Source organism: Gobio gobio, assembly GCF_949357685.1.
Source record: "Gobio gobio genome assembly, chromosome: 7".
Taxonomy (NCBI): Eukaryota; Metazoa; Chordata; class Actinopteri; order Cypriniformes; family Gobionidae; genus Gobio; species Gobio gobio.
The window spans coordinates 36,585,475-36,604,449 of record NC_137103.1 but is presented as its reverse complement, the minus strand read 5'-3'; the positions used below and the strand labels follow the sequence as shown (position 1 = coordinate 36,604,449).

The following is an 18,975-nucleotide window of genomic DNA, read 5'->3' as shown; positions in this document are numbered from 1 at the left end:
AAACAGAGTTATGTGTGATTGGTATAGATCCAAATTATTCTTTTTAGGGAAATAAAATAGGCTTGATGCTATTGTTATTTGTAATAAACGATGATATATAGCCTGACAATGTGGGTATCAGTAGACCAGGGGAGTATTCCAGAAAGCAAGGTTAACTTACCGTCACATATACCTTGAACTCTCGGTTGATTGACCTAAATATTGCTTACTCGAGGTGTGCTGGTTACAAAATCGAATCTGTGATTACGTTCAAACAACCCAGAGTTCCCGGTTAACACAAGACATTCACCATGGAAACAGGAAAAAGCATGCCATTCTACTTCCATCTGAATACCTCAAGCAAACTAACCCTGGAACCTGCTCTGGAGCAGGTTATGTTCAGAGAGTGAGTTGCTATGGCTACTTGCATACCATGAAAAATACCTGTTTTTGGAACCAAAAGTTGAGGTTATCTGCTTACTTACCCAGATATGTCACAACTTGCTTTCTGGAATACCCCCTGGTCACTACAGTCATGGCCAAAAGTATTGGCAGTGACAAATTTTGTTATGCAAAGTTTGCTGCTTTAGGTCAACTATGATCATTTCTAAACCTACCATCATTTCACAAGTTTTAAAGGCTTTTATTGGCAAAAACATTTAATATGCAGAGTCACTATGTACAGTGTTGACCTTTTTTCTTCATAACCTGCAATTCCTTCAGCCAAATCCATGACTTATTTCTGCTTGTCTGGTGTGATTGGTCACAATTTGTGGACTTCTGCTTGTCCTCTTGCCTTTTGTGAATTGACCATAGGTTTCTATATGGTATTTAGATTCAGGGAGTTGCCTGGCCACGGATCCAAAATTTCAACGTGATGATCTTTGAGCCACTTAATTTTAACACTTACTTTGTGAAAGGGTGCTCCATCATGCTGGAAAATACACAGATCACCACCAAATTGCTCCTCGATCATTGGGAGAAGTTGCTCTTGCAGGACGTTTTGATATTATTCTTTATTCATAGCGGTAGCACTACTTGGAGTTTTTGGGCTGAATTGTGAGAGCCCATTCCTTTGGATGAAAAACAATGCCACACATCAATGGTCTCAGGATGGTACACAGGACTCATGGTAGCTTTCACCTTTTCTTCCCAGGATTATCAGTTTTCTAGAAGTCCCAAACAGCCGGAATGAGGTTACATCAGTAAAAATATATTTGCACCAGTCTTCTGCTGTCCAATCCCTTCCTGCAGAATTTCAGTCTTGATGGAGAAGTAGCTTTATGGAGAAGTAGCTTTTTTTGCTGCCTTTTGACACCAGGCCGTTGTCTAAAAGTCTTGGGCTCACGGTGCATGCCAATGCACTTGCATCCACCTCTGGTGCTTGCTGGACACTCCCAAAGCCTTCTTTACTGCAGTTGAACCTCTCTCCTTGAAGTTCTTGATGATCCAGTAAATAGTATTCCCGGGTGCAATATTTCTGCAGTAATTTCCTTGCAAATGAGGCCATTTTGATACAAAACGATGATGGCTGTCCATCTTTCTTTGGAGGTAACCATTGCTAATATAGGAACACAGTGATGATGTGCTGATGATATGAGTAGTGTAATGATATTAGCTGGTCATTTTGTGTAAGGGCCAAAAAACAGTGAAATTCATATTTTAGTCAAAGTAAAAAAAGAAAATATTGGCCAAAAAAAAGTACCATTATTTAAAATGCATCTTTGATCACTCAGCACAATAATCTAAAAACAATGGGAATAAACAATACAGTTCAGTTATTGTGGTGTTTAAAGCGCTATATAAAAGGTGACTTGACTGCGAAAATTGCCACTGCCAATACGTTTGGCCACAGTTGTATATAACAATTAGATAATTCAGCTAGTTTTAAATAATTAATGTAAAAATGTAGCTTAGTTATCTGTACTGGTACCGTTTTTACCAGACCAGCATCATTCTATGCAATTCCGCAGAAAGATAATGGACATATTTGGATCATAACATGTTTAAGGTACTGACACTGTAACTTTTGGCCCTCTACCGATTAAAAACAAAATAACAAACATGACCACATTGCTTTTACAAAATTTCAAATCCCTCAGTTTCTGCCATCTCCGAAAAGCCAAGCCAATGATGATTTGTTTCATTACAAACTCTACCTCGTTCTCTTTTTGCCAGCTGAGTGTCCTCTGTTCAGGGTTTTATTTTTATTTTTTAAATGGGTGATTCCCCAAAGGGTCAAGATTTTGTGTGCTCCATGACGTACTTTCTCGTTCGTTGTGACAACTAACCTATGCCACTCCCACACCATACATGCTTCAAAATAGCCGGAGCAACTTTTCTCTTTTTACGGATATGACGAGACACGCATGGGCGAGTGGTGCATGTCATAAAATATCAACACTTACAAAAAAAAAAAAAAAAGCATTTTGGAAGGAGGATCGATGGTGTATTGTATTTGTTAATTTAAGAAAATGTACATAGTGTACCTTTAAAGGACAACGATTTAAGATTATGTAATGTAAAGGTTCTTCAGGATGCTTCTGAATCCATGTATCATTCGTTCAGTCGATTTTTTATTTAATATTGAAAGTAGTCAGAAAGTAATATTGAAAGTAACCCGCCCGGTACGGGTTGTGTCGAGCCATTCGTTAGTCTGGTTGTTTGATGAGAAAAATATGAAATGTAGCTGCATTAAACGCGTTATGAATCCATACAGCTGTAGAAGCGCAGGACTTCTATTCTGCCGAGCGGAACTGAGGAAGAACCGATGACGGAATAGTTTGATCTTCGGCTGACCAATCAGCAGAAATGGGCGTATAATTACCACCCATGTGTAGAAATCGAATATTCAACCGGTTACTCATTTTTCGGCCTCTGAACGAAAAATCAAGTCGAAATCTCGTTTTTCTGGAAATCGACTGAACGAATGATACACGGATTCTTCTGGTAGTGGTCTGAAGATAAAAGTACATCAGCTGGTCAATTTAGTTGTTGACCATAAATGATGTGCAAAGATGAACAATTTGCAAAAATTGTCAGTTATGATTTAGTACAAACACTTGGGAGCCAATAAGTCACAATAAGACTTGAGAATCAACAAGAGTTTTACTTCAGCTCTGCTAACAGAGATCTTAAACATCAACAAAATCTTTATGCTACTTTGAAGCAGCCTTAAACTTGAATACAAATATTTAACATAAAATTATGCATGACTGCACAAACATAAAACAAGCCAAATATGTAAACGATTGCACAAATAAAGTAGCCTAAAACCCCAAATGTGTTAAAATAAAATAAGACTACACCAACATAAAACGTTTTGCAGTTTTAAAGCTTCAATGAAGGCTGACGATCAACAGCATCACTGCCACAACCTACAGAAACTGAAAATAAAACACAACAAACACACGTTTAGAGAAATGTCGTCCCCCCCCCCCCTTTGATTAATTTACTTTCAGTTTCATACTTACCTTTCTTAGTTATTCATAATCAGCAAGGCCTTTCTCCACCAGACGTGTGTGGACAAGTGATCCAACCGTATTATACAGAAAAACAGTCAGCCGTGGTTCAGTTTCCTGAAATACACAGAAAAGAGTTTACCCTGTTTACAACTAGTATTAAGATGCGTTTTGGTTGATCGGATCACAAGTGGACGACACTAAATACAGGTGTAAACAGGTCTAAAAAGCTGAGCTTGTCCTCTTTCGACCACTAGATTATTGAAAACGCATTGGACCGGATTGCTTTCATAGTGTAGACGCTCATGTGTTGGAATGCGTTCACACAGCCACAAAAGACCGCTTACTCTCTGTCTACTGACTTGATGCGTAAACATTATAGGAAGCGCTCTAACCAAATGGGATTTACACTGTCGGCTGAAGACCCAAGTTTGGTTTGAGGACGAAAAACACCAAGCACAATGTTCTCTCCCCGTTACTGACACGTACTCACAGCGCTCGGCATAGTCGTGTGGCGTTCAGAGCAGAAACAATCTTGCTCTCCGTATGTTTTTCCGCCATCTCCCTTCACGTTCATATGCAAGTTGCCTGAGCTTATTTTATCCATTAGATCAAAAGATCTGAAAAACCCTCCCCTCGAAGAAATCAGGACAGAAGTGGTTTAAAGTGGACAAAAGAGAAAGATTAAAACACCATGTGTAAACGGATATGTCTCCCTCGTCCACTAGTGATTTGATTGACTAAAACGCATCTTAACATTTAGGCCTTTTTTACACCGTGTATTATCACAATTTGGTTCCCTTTATACCTTTGCTTGTCTGATTAGTATGGGAACAACTTTAGCTTTTCATTTACACCATTAAATGTGATCAACTCCAATATTTAAACGTGGTCAAAAACGATCAGATCATGATGCCATCACCAAAAATGCATGTTATAACAGGTGTAAAAGGGGACACATTTCTGAAGCTATGAATGAGGCATACCGTGACCACTGCAGTGAGCTCTCCATTCAACAAGTCGATCATCTCCAGCATGGCTTTCATACTCCACTCGGGCTGATAAGGTATCCGCTCCATCTCCATGCTCACATTTGCCGGTTTGAAGCCTGCTAACTTGACACAGACAGCTGCACAGGGGAAATGATGGAGGGATGCGGGGAGCTGCCGCAATCTGTAGTGACAACACACGTGTATGTTTTTTGATTTGTTATTTGAGTTTGAATAGGGTTGTAATAAATTAATTCTTTAAATGCAGTGGTTCTCAACCGAGGGGATAGGACCCACTAGGAGGCTTCAAGCTGACATAATGATTTAAAACAAGACAAAACAAAATTAGCTAAATTTAATAAAATAAAAATTAAGAGCAAAAAACCTATAAAAAATATTTTAAAGTGTAATTTCTAGAACTGGAAAAGCCATGGGCAGTTTTATAATGTAAATAATGTCTAAAATAAAATCTACAAAAAAGTAGAAATGTCAATTTGTAAGTAAGAAAAACATTTTAAAACTCCCCAAGAACACCCTAGAAAAGTCATATAATTTAATTGGTAATAAAAAGTGTAAATCTTGAAGAACAGTCAGTTATTTAAACTTCTGGAATTATGAAATGTAACTTTTGCAAGTTTGTAGATGAGATTTTTCCATTAGAGCAAAAGTACTAGTAATATTTGGGGGGCCTTCAAATATGGTCTTGGAAAAAAAGGTTGAGAACTACTGATTTAATGTGAAGTGAATTAGGGTGAATAATTTTTTAACATTTCTACAAGAACGACACCTTAATGCAATTACAAAAATGACCTGCACAAAGTATTGCAATGCCAATAGTTGTATAATCCACAGTCTTACTTGTATATTGGTAAAATGTCATCCGAGCCAAAATCCACATGTCTCACAAGGAGCTTGACAGAGGGAGTGAGTTCAGAAAAGCCCAGTAGCTTCGCACGATAATATTTACCATCACTGTATTCGGCCAGACAGGGACACTCTGCATACACAAAATGAAAAACATCCATTCATCAATCCATTCTACAAATCGCTTGCTTTCTGTAGGGTCGCATGAATGCTGGAGCCTATCCCATTTTGGGCCACAGGCGAGGAATAAAAAAAACTTGATCTTAGATTTTATTTTTTAAAAATAAACGTATATAAAACCACTTAAGTCTTTGATCACATTGAAAAAAACCATAACCAATTGACAAACATAAGCACCAATGGGGAAGTCTGTCAGCATGCTCAGGTTTTCCACATTCTCATTCACATGCTCAAGAGCTTCCTCCAAACTCTCTGCGTGCTCCAGTTTTCTCAGAGTCTTATCCAGCACACACAGGAACACCTGCAAGCACACATCATATTCAATGAAAGCAATGTGCGGTGATTGGCCATCCGCAAAGGCAAAACAAACGTCATACCGTCACAGAATTGCGAAGACGTTGGCTCTTAGTACCTCACCGATGCGCTAATCCTAAACTTGACATCGTTTAACCAAAAATAGTCGTACAACAATAATCCATGTAGGAAAAACAAAACGAAATTTTTGACAGTTGAAAGTTGAGTGGACCTTGAATTAATGACTGACTGAATCTCTGAATGTTTTAAAAACGCTGTATCCAATGTTTAGATCTGTTGTGGTATTTATGCAAATTAGCACATCTGTAATTAGATTATGCACCGTTTGTCCATGTTAACAAACAATTGAAAAAAAAACTTGTAATACATTTTTTTGTTTGTCTTGATATAAGTAATCAATTCAGTAATTTTCATGGTGATATCTAAAGATTACATTATTCATATGAGAAAAATAATGAATAGGTGTATAAATAGGATATATTTGGGTCTTTTTCTGAACTTTCCCCTAATGGGATTCTTCGGGGCTTTTTTCCCCCTTACTCAGGACATATTAAGGATACAAAATCAGTTGAGTTTGATTCTGTTGCAATTTGTTCACCCTTTTTTCCTAAAACGCCTGCTTACTTCAATAAAAATTAATAGTTATGATGAAGCTAACTAGTTACTAGCAACCTAGATATAATGAAGCTAACTAGTTACTAGCTAGCTAGTTATTAGTTACCTAACATTAAAAATTAATGTACAGAAGTAGCTGCACTGCTTAAATACAAAATTCAAGTTTTTGAAGGAAAATATAAGTAAAGTCACTCTGATGACAATTTTTATATGAAATTTGCATATTTACCCCCAATTGTCATGGTATGGGGACAGTTTTTTTTTTTTAACTTGAAACCAATTTTATTGGATTCCCTGACCCCAAAAATGTACACTTTGACACCAAATTTGTCATTATAGCGATAACAGAAGCAAAGATATGGGCTCTAGCCCCCATTTTTGAAAAAACCTGTTTATTTCTGATACAAAGTGTGATCTCACTTGTGTCTTAGGATAAATTTATTTGTATGACCCTAAGGTACTTCAATACCAAAGGCGACCTTTGCATCATGACTTGAAGTCAAAGGCCTATTTTTTGGGCTTAACCTCCCTACGATCACTAAACATCTACATATTTGTTGGTGAAAAACACCAAACAGTCAACTTGACCTGCAGCGAGTGCGGAGCGTTTTTTGCTGAGGTATGATCAAGTATGTCTTTGCCAGCTGCGCAATATGTGGATACATATATACCGCATGATTTTTGCCACCAACTGAGAGGATTTTCATCTGCAGGTAGCGTATCTTCTCTTTCATTTATATCCATCTCATGCTCCAAAGCCCTGATTGCCTTCTTCTGCACTGCTCTGTGTCTGACTGAATACGCTGTTGAACAGGTTGCCTCTTTTTTACGCCTTTTTACAGCGCTGTACTGGATAAACAAACCGCGTCAGTTACGTCATCATCATGTCTCGCGTGCCTCTATCAAAAATTGGAATGCAAGTTTTTTTTGTAAATTTCGACGAATATTCGAAATTCCAATTTTTTTTTGACAGCCCTAGTGTGAGCTGTGTGGAACAATTTTTGCCTGCAAAATTTTAATATAATGTAACTGGTTCTTCTAATACATTTTTTCTACACAAATGAATGTCTGATATAAACATGTTACAGAAATTTTGAACATAGAACATAGATCAGCTCACATACCTCATTAGGGGTACGGATATGCTTGACCTTGGCGGGGAAATGTTTTCTTTCTTTAGGAATCTGGAGTTCTTTATAGACCCCTAAAACAGGCTGGGGCTCTTCCAGTCCCTGAAAACACAAAATCCTGCTACTAAACCGGCCTTGAAATTTAGAGTGATTGCTATGAAATTGAAGAACTGTACAACATCAACAGAAATAAAACTTCTACCTCTGTGTTTAAGTCCCAGTCATCCAAATCAAGAACAGGAGGCTTAACCACATAATCCTGCACATAAACACACTGTCAATATTAACACCTCGCACAAGAAAAACAAACCCCCTCCCGCTAATCTCCACTGATCAAACCTCCTGGCTGCTGATGGCAGGGTCAAAAGTGGCATATTGGTGGTGCACCATTATCTTGCTAAGTGCCATGCCATCCACCATTATCTCTACAGTAACACAGCCACATGGATCCTCTGGGTGTTCCTGCAAAAACAACAGGTTTACTGGGAGAGAGCGGACTGCTTGTAAACAATTTTTTTTACCTTTTAGTGATTAATACAATTCTGCTGATACATGCAGCGGTGTAGATGTAAACAAGTACATGTAAATTTACTTTACCATAATGTAGATATTGACTGAACGCCCAAGTAGCAACTCCTTCATAAGCGCCACAGCATCCCACTGCCATCCCTTCCCAATCTGTAACAGTTAAAGCCCAATGACTTGCTGAAAAATAGACTATTTAAAAATCACATTCAACTAATGAAAGGATTAATCTCAAAAAGAAATGTATGGGTCATATTTCACAAAAATCAATGTTTTTTGATTTCATAAAAATAAATAATATTTTGTATAATACATAAATGATATCCTGTTTATAGGATTTTTATATTTTTGCATTGAAAATTCTCATTAAAATAAATGTCAGATTGCAAAACCACTTTAATGGCTAAAAAAATTGCTTCATTTTCTTTATCTAAAATTACATTTTGCATTACATTTTTGCACTGCGAAGATGATCACATGTGGCCCAGTTTACATTCTAAGTGATCAAATACAAACTACCACACACACACACACCGGTATGACTCCATTTATCTGACAAGGCACACAGAGCTGTGGCACATCCTCACAGAGAACCACCGGGTACACGTGACAAACCGGGATGCTCTCCACAAGTCCCTGATCCACATATCGGACCTGTAACAATTGCATCACAAACTGGTCACAAAACAATATAACCCAAGGTGTTAAGCCAATTATATATGATCAGAATATTTGGGATTTTTAAATAAATTCACTAGCACACTGACCTTCACGTGTCCTCCAATCACCTCCTGCACCTGACCTCTGTACCAGAACATGTCGGTTCCCATGACAGCACAGCCCAAAACTCCTTTCCAGTTGTAGTTCTTCGGTCTTGGCAGAGTTTTAATGTGCTGTTGCAGTCGCTCCCGTAAGCGATCAAACTCACACACTAAACACAAAAGAAAAAATTAGTACTGGGAATTAGTTAGAGGACATCTGATGAGATGAGATGAGGGGTGTTAATATCATGAGAAACAAATGTTCCTTGCCCATCGTTAACCCTCTCGAGTCGGCGTTCCAAATAAGAAGAGTATTTTTTGCAGTGTAGTCAAATCTTTTGATCATTTCAAATATAATAGGCCTTTGTTGACTACATTCCAAATAAAATAAACTACAAAAAATATATTTCCTTTGCTCCGTTGCTCTCTGTCACATAGGCCTACCTGAAGCTCATTCATTATGCAGCTCATTATGTAAACTATTATGTTCTTTTGTTATCTCATCATTATTAATTAGCTATCGCGCCTCCTCGCATATTGGCTTTGTGAAGAGAAACTGTCTTACAAATTGTAAATGAATATATTGTTTTATGTGAATGAGTAGGCACAATGATTCTCACATCAGTTTAAAGGGAAAAACTCTATGCAAATACACACAGGGGTCAAAGGTCTTGTGAACACATCTGTTTGTTTTGAGGCTTTAATTAAAAAAAAAAAAATTTGGTTTTGTTTTTCAAAAACCGTGCATAAACATTTTTCTCTCAAAAATACAAGCATGTACATACACATTGCTCACATATTATGGTAGCCCAGTTTGTGCTGAATACAGTGTAATTACACATTGGCCATTAATGTGTTTATAAGCAACTGAAAAAAACACAAATGTCAGAGCATGTCAAAACTTCTAAAGGGCCCCAAAAGAGCTCAGACTTCAGAGGGTTAATAACATGACTGTGGCGAGCAGCGAGGCCGAGGGACCGTGAGGGCGGGACGAGGCGGCGCTCATCAGGGAGGATGAGCGCCAGCTGCGCGCCGCAGCGATCTCGGCCCTCGCAGAGGAGTGAGGGACTATAAAGGAGGAGCGACGACAGTGAGGGACGAGAGAGGACCAGGCCTGGATTTTATGTTGTATTTTATTTATGTTTTGTTATGTGTTGCTGCAGTCGACCGTGAGGGGCTGCAGCTTATTATTTTCATTTTGTGTTTATTTGTATGTAGGCGACAGTCGTCCGCGAGGGGCTGTCGCCGCCATTTTAGTTTGTGTTTGTTTAATTAAAAGTTATTTTGAATGTCCGCCGGTTCCCGCCTCCTTCTTCCCGTACAAACAACGTTTACTACAGTGGTGCCGAAGCCTGGGAGGAAGGAGGGACACGCTGTCGAAGAGCCCTCGCAGCTGAGGGGGATCGCGGTGCCGCGGAGTTCGGGCAGCGTGGAGGAGAGAAGTCCGCGAGCGGCTGCCCGAAGCGGTGGTGCTGGAGCGGATGAAGGTCGGTGGGACGGAGAGCTCGCTGCCGTGCCCCTGGGTCGAGGTGGGGTGGCTGCCGTCCGCGAGGGGGCGAAGGAGTCCCCAGCGCTTGCCCGGAGCCGAAGCCTGCTGCCGTCCGCCATATTGGGGTGGAGCCGGAGCGCTGCCGTCGGCCAGTTTGGGGAGGAGCAGGGAGCGCGGGACGGGGACTCGCTTCCGGCCGCCCTCAGAAGGAGGAGCCACCGCCGGCCGCCAGGGGGCGGAGGAGTGTCGAGCCGTCCACCGGCCGTCCAGTACCACCGCATGGCACCGCAAGGAAGAGCCTCTCGGCTGGCTAAGGACCGAGCGGCAGTGTGTCTGGGAACCGGACCAGAATTTTTTTTTTTTCTCCTCTCTCCACTCTCTCGTCTCTGTCGCTCCTCATGTTCCTCGCTCCGTTCTCTCACCTCGCTGTTCTTACCCCCAGGTCCCGCGGCCGCCGTGATCGCCCCCCCCCCGGGGAGGTATGTGGCGAGCAGCGAGGCCGAGGGACCGTGAGGGCGGGACGAGGCGGCGCTCATCAGGGAGGATGAGCGCCAGCTGCGCGCCGCAGCGATCTCGGCCCTCGCGGAGGAGTGAGGGACTATAAAGGAGGAGCGACGACAGTGAGGGACGAGAGAGGACCAGGCCTGGATTTTGTGTTATGTTTTATTTTGTGTTCGCTGCAGTCGTCCGTGAGGGGCTGCAGCTTTTTATTTTCATTTGTGTTTGTATGTAGGCGGCAGTCGACCGCGAGGGGCTGCCGCCGCCATTTTATTTTGTCTTTATTTTGATTAAACATTTTGAATGTCCGCCGGTTCCCGCCTCCTTCTTCCCGTACAAACAACCTTTACTACAATGACCATAGTCATCTTTTCCAACTTGAGAAATATGTCAATTGTCAGCATCACTTGGCCATTGAGTGTAGTTCGGCCTCCTTCTCATTCAAGCTATAACTAGTAGTAAAGAGATGATGATCTGTTCACGTGCCGCTTCAACTGATGCACTAGTGATCTGTCCCACAGCATTAAAAAAGCACCAAAACCATATTTACGGTTTGCATTTCATGATAAAACTGACAGAAGTTGAAAGCTGAGATTTTGTTTATTAAAAGTAACAAACTCATTAAAAGTAATATTTGAAGTTACAAAACAGTACAAATGACTGTTTGAAAAAGTCAGATATTTTTCAGTTTTTACATTTTTCTGTTGCGTAAAGCTGACCCTCGCTTTCCTTGTATGTATTTTGCTGCTCAAACTCAGCAAGTGAAACCGGTGCACAGTCTCCTTTGTATTACGGCAACACAACAAAGGATGTGATGGACTACTTATTACAGAACATGCAGATAAAAAGGCATTACATGCACATTTTTAAATCATAAGTAAATTTATATTGTAGCCAGTGGCAATCTCATAAAAAATATCCCTATCAAATTAATATTTTTGGTCGCAAATGCAACGGTTTTAAGCACAGCCCTGCACATAAATGGCTTTTCAGTATTCAGTAACTTTGGAGGGCAACTGCTACTCCTTTCACATGCAAAGAGATTAGCCAATCATAACAGAAGTCATTTATCTTGAAGGCTGAGAGAGATGCTGGAACGTTACTGTATTAGCTACAAATAAAAACTGCACACACCTGCTTGGTGTGTCATTGCGTAAATGACACCTTGTTCAGAGATGGCTGAGATGCTCATGAGCGTGTGTCCGCAGGGAGGCAGCTCTGGAGGGGGGTAAGAGCGTGTCTGCAATCTCTCTGGCGGTGGGTTAATGCGAGGGGTTGGTGTGGGCGGAGTCTGAGATGGGCTCACGATTCTCTGTGGCTCAGGAATTTCCTTGCTCAACACACACTCCTCTGAAAAGACCGTCTCAGGTGTGGAAGCAGGCCTAGGAACACAGTTTACTTCAGTATACGCAGGGCTTGGCATTAATGCTCGTCTGAATTATTACCGTACCCTGTAGAGACACATTTTTCTTACTTTCTCTCCTTTAGTGCAAGTCCTTCACTGATGAGAAAATCTGTGAAATTGACGTTTTGACCTGCCCGGTTTGAACAGAACAGAGAAACAAGCACTGGCCTGGCGGTTGGCTCCTGAGAGGGAAAATACACACGTAGAATCAGAGACAGGAACCGGCTCTAATAGAGTTAACTTCTATGGTTGAAGAATCCCTTTCCATTCATACTAACCTTTATGTTCATTACAGCCATGGCACCAGTTAAGTAGAGTGAGATAAAGTCACACGCTGTGGCTGTCCATGTAGAGCGACCACCAGCTGGCCTGAGAGTTAGAGAGAAAGAGAAAAATGTATGGGAAGGAAAGAAATCAATATGACAACGTGAAGAAGTTGTTTCTGCACTTTTATCATTTTATGTAATACTAAAAAACAAGAACAGTAATATATGTTACAAATGTGACTGGAGTCTTGGTTGAAGTAGTTGCGAAATAGCAAGTTTACATCAAGCTTGGCGAATCTGCAAAATGGTGATAAAAAAAAAGAAAAAAAAAAAAGAGAGAGATCGTAAAATTTGAGGGATTGTAATTTTTTTTGCATCTGCATCACTTTTCCTGCCGGGGCTGAGTGGCAGAAGTGCAGCTGTGTGACTGGAGTTAATAGGGGAAAACGCGAGTAAAGCAAATGATTATCAGTTTAGTGCTACTTACAACTTACCAAAGATCCAGTGATCCATGGATAATGACATGCACCCAGGAATCATGTTTTCCTGACATTTATATGAGCCTGATTTCGATACATAAATATTTATCACGGTCAGTCATCACAATTTCGAAAGTGAATCCCACATGTATAATGCGGATGGGTCTATGTAGTGCAGCATGTATGTGGCCGCTTGTCAAGAATGGAAAACAAAAGTTTTATTCAAATTCTGAATACATTATAGACTTATATCTATATTGCCTAAACAGCGCGCAAAGATGCTCCCTTTATAATCACTGAAAGCGGTCACTCATTCAATTACCGCAATCTCACAGAGTTTCGTTACATTCATCCGTGAAGCTGACGACACAATGAATCTCTGATTTACATTAATCCTCTCTAAGTGTGGATATTGTGCACGTGCAGAACTCAGCACTGGACCAACACTTGAGCGGTGAGTGGATTCTAACTTCAACACCTGTGATTGGCCAATTGCGTTGTAGAAATCAACAAACATGTCTGTGATTGGCTACATTACACACCAAAGAGAAAACATGCTGGAAATTGAATCATTTGACGAGTGCAAATACAGATACGCACTTGATATTTTGCCAACTACTTTTCGCTAATAATATGCTATTATTACGAATTCTTACAGAGGGTTACAGATCCTAGGCCAGCAGTTATGGGCAGCTTTTCCCTCTAAAAGCCATCAGTAGCAGAAGCAGCAGCTGGGGGAAGTGGTTTGAGTAAGAAAATGACACGCTATTATCAAGTCCGTCTCCCTCGGTCCAGAGGGGGGAACAGGGATGTCAATGGGGTCCATGGCGAGCCTCCCCCGACCCCCCCTCTGGACCCGGGCCTGGTTTAGTGCGTTTTCGCTGCATTTATGCTGTAAACCAATGCTGCCTCGCAGTCTTTTTACCACTCAGTGGGTCGTAATCGCAGTCACTCCAGCTGACGGCGACATCACGTTCATACCCTTTATAATCAAAAAGACAAAATCATTCAAAATAAATAAAAATTATTAACCGTACATAAGACAAATAATAGCTGATTTTTTTTGTTACATATGCTAAATTATCACAAAACAAGACACTTTTTCATGGATCGAGTCCCTTGTCTGTTCTGATCAGTTAACTGCCCACTGTTCTTCAGAAAAATCCACCAAGTTCTTTGGTTTTTCCAGCATATTTGAACCCTCCAACAGTGACTGTATGGTTTTTAGATCCATCTTTTCCTACTAAGAACAATTGAGAGATTCCAACGTAACTATTAAAAAAGGTGCAAACATTCACTGATGCTCAAGAACACAACTAAATGTATTAACCCCTAGACGTCGGAGCTGTTTTGGGGCCCTTTAGAAGTTGACATGCTCTGACATTTGAGCTTTTTTTCAGTTGCTTATAAACATATTAATGGCAAAAGTGTAATTACACTGTATTCAGCACAAACTGGGCTACCATAATATGTGAGCAACATGCATGTATATGCTTGTATTTTTCAGAGAATAATGTTTATGCATGGTTTTTGAAAATACAAAATAAAATGTTTTAAAATTAAGGCCTTAAAACACACAATAGATATCGGTCACAAGACTTTTGACTAATGGGTGTTGTTGTCTAGAGTTTTTGCTTCAAACTGATGTGAGAATCATTGGATTCTGTAAATGATCAGATACACACAATACTCAAATATAATTTCGAGCTTCAGTTAATTTATGAGACCTGCGTTAGGGCTGTGCAATTAATTGAATTTCGATTTCGGCTCCCAACGATCACCAAAATAGTACAATCTAGAAAAAAACGATTATTTTGCCATGTTCAGTTTGGCAAGAACACTCTTATTTTGTCTTGCGTTCTGAATGAAACGCGCACGCGCACATCCGCCCCTCCCGAAGCCACAAACTCTCTCAGGTCGTGAGTCTCGTGACTCGTGTGCATATCATCCACTGGAATTAAAAAATTTGGCGCGAGTAAAGATGGCAGAAGGAGGGTAGTTACAGCAGCGTTTGGTGAGCAAAAAAGGCAAAACCAACTCCGTTGTCTGGGAACAGTTTGGCTTCGAGGAATCAGACGACGAGCAGAAACATGCTACGTGCAAGATTTGCTACATGGTAGTGGCTGCAACGCAAGGGAACACCACAAATTTGTTTAAAGGGTTAGTTCACCCAAAAATGAAAATTCTGTCATTAATTACTTACCCTCATGTCTTTACACCCGTCAGACCTCCGTTCATCTTCGGAACAGAAATTAAGATATTTTAGTTTAAATCTGATGGCTCTGAAAGTCCTCCATTGGTTCACTCTCAAGACCCTTAAAAGGTACTAAAGACGTTGTTACAAAGTCCATCTCACTACAGTGGTTCTAAAATAACTTTATGAATCGGCGACAATAGTTTTTGTGTACAAAAAAACCCTAAATAACGACTTACATAGTGATGACGATTTCAAAACAAAGCATCATGAAGCTTCGAAGCGTTATGAATCACTGAGTCGATTCAGTGGTTTGAATCGCCAAATTTCAGCAGTTTGGCGGTTTGACACGCGATCCGAATCATCATTCGGCTCAGTGATTCATAACGCTTCTAAGCTTCATGATGCTTTGTTTTGAAATCGTCATCACTATGTAAGTCGTTATTTAGGGTTTTTTTGCGCACAAAAACTATTCTCGCCGATTCATAAAGTTATTTTAGAACCACTGTAGTGAGATGGACTTCGTAACGACGTCTTTAGTACCTTTTAAGGGTCTTGAGAGTGAACCGTGCATTGTGCCAATGGAGGCTTTTCAGAGCCATCAGATTTCAACTAAAATATCTTCATTTGTGTTCTGAAGATGAACGGAGGTCTGACGGGTGTCGAACGACATGAGGGTAAGTAATTAATGACAGAATTTTCATTTTTGGGTGAACTAACCCTTTAACCACTTGAAAATTAAACACAGAGTGACCTATGACAATCTAATAAAGAAACAAAAACTGACGAGAGCAGGGGTGCTGTGTAAACGTCATTTATTTTCGTTCATATTTTTCAAATAATTCTCTCTTTGTAAACTTTGTTCAATGCATGCGAGTGCTGCCATATTTTCGAATATGACCAGTCATTTTTGCTGTCATCACCCGGGTTTAGTGCCAGAAGACGCGAATGAGAAGTCGCACGCTGTGAGAAAATGTGTCTCTGTGCACTCATCCGAGAGCGGGCACACGTCTCACAGCGCGCAAATATTGAGTTCTCTTTCAAGTCTTGCTCTTGAACGGACAAACTCACACAAAACGTATGTCAACGTCCATCTTGATGAATATCCTAGCAGACATAGTCTATATATGCCTTAAGTAAACTCTATACAGTCGAGAAAGACGACGCATATCCGAGCATTAGGTCTTAAAGGGGCAGTAGCCTTTACTGCTGTCTGTTTAATGTCAAACAACAAAAGACAAGGACATCACTCACTGCTCTAGATTGAATAGCTTTTGTAAGTTTAATAGGATTAATCTTTCATTTATGCACTCAAATATGCAATGTTATTTTACATTTGATACATTTCTGTACCTGAAAACTAATGTTAGACGTACCTGAAAAACCTGAAAAGCATATCTAGCCGAACCATATTGTTGATCTTATTTATTTGTGGTTAGCATTTTTACTTGAATACTTTTATACTTTGATTTGAATATATGTTATATTATTTATCTTAATAGTTCAAAAAGTACAACAAATGTTACAACTTCAATTGAATTGTTGAAAGGTGTCTTTTTAATAAATGCAACACATTCCCAAAGTCATGTGAAATAATCGTGTTACATAATCGTGATTTCAATATTGACCAAAATAATCGTGATTATGATTTTTTCCATAATCGAGCAGCCCTAACATGCGTGCAATGCATGATCGCCAGCGCTAAGGCTATTGTCTGTTATAATGGCTTCTTATTAAATAAGAAGCAAATATAATAAAAACATTGATTAAAATTAAGATACAATTTATACAAAATTAAATTCCCTTTAAAGAAAGGCTTTCAACAAAACTCCAGAATCATTTCTGACAAACTTTGATATTAAATAAAATAAAATAAAATATAAACATTAGGCTATAATATTTAAACATCAATATGATGCCAAATACATTTTAATTGTTGGCTATTGAACACAAAACATTTGACTGGTACTATATTTACAGCATCTGAGCAGACATTTGCGAATAAAAGCTTTATTAATGTGACACTAGTAGGGTTGGGTATCGTTTGGGTTTTTGTCGATTCCGGTGCCAAACCGATACTTTTAAAACGGTTCCGGTGCCTAAACGGTGCCTGAACCGATACTTTTTTTTTTTTTTAAAGGCCACCAAACGAGGTGGATGACATTAAATGGCTTTTTATTTATTTATTTATTATTTAAATTGAACCATTTATTAAAAGTTTAATGTATACTTAAATGTATGAATATAAATAAATACAAAACACAATTTACTTATTTACAAATTATAATTGACATATTTACAAATTCACAGTAAAACCTAAGCCACCCAACTACAACAAGCCTAATATAACTCTAAACAGTTACAGTAATAACAGCAGTAGTCTGTATTCTTGCTCTGCTACAAACCAGCTTCGAGCTTCAGCTTTATTTTGAAATATGATCATATTCTCTGGCTAAATATTTTTGAACGCATCGCCTTAATGTTTCCATGGTGACGCGTCATGTTTCAGCAGCCAATAGCGCTGACAGCTCAGCTGTATCGGGTTTATTTAGTTTTTTCTTTTTATTCAAAATATTCACAAACTTCTTAACTGTGTCACGAACTATCTGATGTTCAAATGTGTGAGTGAATGTGTGTTAGTTGATCTATAAAGCGCAATGGGCGGCGCCATGTTAGTTTGCGCCTCAGAATCGGATCTGTCGGATTTAACGTTACAACACTTGAGATCATTCTCGTCTCACGAAATACATGAAAGTAAGTGACCAGTGAACTGGAAGAAGAATAGAGTAAACGATATAGTTACTATATAATGTGCATTTATCTTATGTGAATAAAACACGTAACGTTAGTCAAATTATAACCGTCTGAAAGGATTGTCATTGCCGCTTTCATAGACATCAGTGTGTGTTTTTTGCTAGTAGCCTACTTATGAACATTTAAATGTCTGAAACCTGAAATAAACATGATGTCGTTGAAAACACTGAATAGTTGTCATGAGTTGTGATGTGACCAGCGCTGAGCGTCTGTCTCTGGCTCGGTGCAGCCAAAGCGCGAAAGCACGTTTGAATTTTGGCACCGAAATGAGGAACCGAAATCTGCGTTCTGATTCGGTCCGGTACATACCGGTTATATAAGTACCGGTGCCATATTGGAACCGGATTTCGGTACCCAACCCTAAACACTAGGCTCTTTTACAATAAACACGTTATAATCTGTCCAAAACAGGCCAAATAAATCTTGTCTAAACAGTCTTGCATCTATGACATTTTATGTTGCAGCAGGATTCATATTTAAAGGTCTTTTTGCATTTAATATTCACAGATGCTAACAGAATAAACTTAACCTACCACACTCAGCGGCTGAATCCGTTGCTCTGAACATATTTTCATGAGGAGAATTATTCCAGGATTATTCCTCAACGCGTCTCAAAACGATGTAGCTGTAGCACTACACTTGATGTGTTTGTTTGAGTTGATGTGTGGGCGTTGATGCATGGATCGCTTCAGTATTTGAATCTCAAAGAACGCACACTCCGTGGGCGCATTAGCGAATAATGAGACGCCTGGGAACGACTGACACCTCTCTCTTTTCAAACTGATTACATAAACAGAATATTTGTTTTTGATTTGCATTACTTAAAGGGGTCATAGAATGCCATTTTTGTACAAGTTAATATGTTTCTTTAGTGTCTAAATGAAAAGTTTGTAATATACTTTAATTAAAAATTCTCATTAGTATTTTAAGAAAACAAATTTTACCTGGTCAAAAACAGCTCTGTTTTCAGCAAGCCATTTCAGTGCATGTGACTTTAAATGATAATGAGCT

At 39.5% G+C, this 18,975-nt stretch overlaps 1 protein-coding gene across 1 annotated transcript in view; it reads right to left on the bottom strand.

Annotated features, from left to right (window-relative positions):
• Nucleotides 1-3,461: 3,461 nt before the first annotated feature.
• Nucleotides 3,462-18,975, bottom strand: part of rnf17 (ring finger protein 17) — a gene marked incomplete at both ends in the record, with an annotated part of 65,192 nt that continues 49,678 nt past the window's right edge. The window contains 13 exons of the mRNA XM_079820701.1: nucleotides 3,462-3,557; nucleotides 4,427-4,613; nucleotides 5,288-5,426; nucleotides 5,651-5,774; nucleotides 7,528-7,635; nucleotides 7,736-7,792; nucleotides 7,873-7,995; nucleotides 8,131-8,211; nucleotides 8,593-8,712; nucleotides 8,826-8,989; nucleotides 11,941-12,188; nucleotides 12,281-12,393; nucleotides 12,490-12,580. Coding sequence (XP_079676827.1) covers nucleotides 3,462-3,557; nucleotides 4,427-4,613; nucleotides 5,288-5,426; nucleotides 5,651-5,774; nucleotides 7,528-7,635; nucleotides 7,736-7,792; nucleotides 7,873-7,995; nucleotides 8,131-8,211; nucleotides 8,593-8,712; nucleotides 8,826-8,989; nucleotides 11,941-12,188; nucleotides 12,281-12,393; nucleotides 12,490-12,580 — 1,651 coding nt within the window. The remainder of the gene's footprint in view (nucleotides 3,558-4,426; nucleotides 4,614-5,287; nucleotides 5,427-5,650; nucleotides 5,775-7,527; nucleotides 7,636-7,735; nucleotides 7,793-7,872; nucleotides 7,996-8,130; nucleotides 8,212-8,592; nucleotides 8,713-8,825; nucleotides 8,990-11,940; nucleotides 12,189-12,280; nucleotides 12,394-12,489; nucleotides 12,581-18,975) is intronic.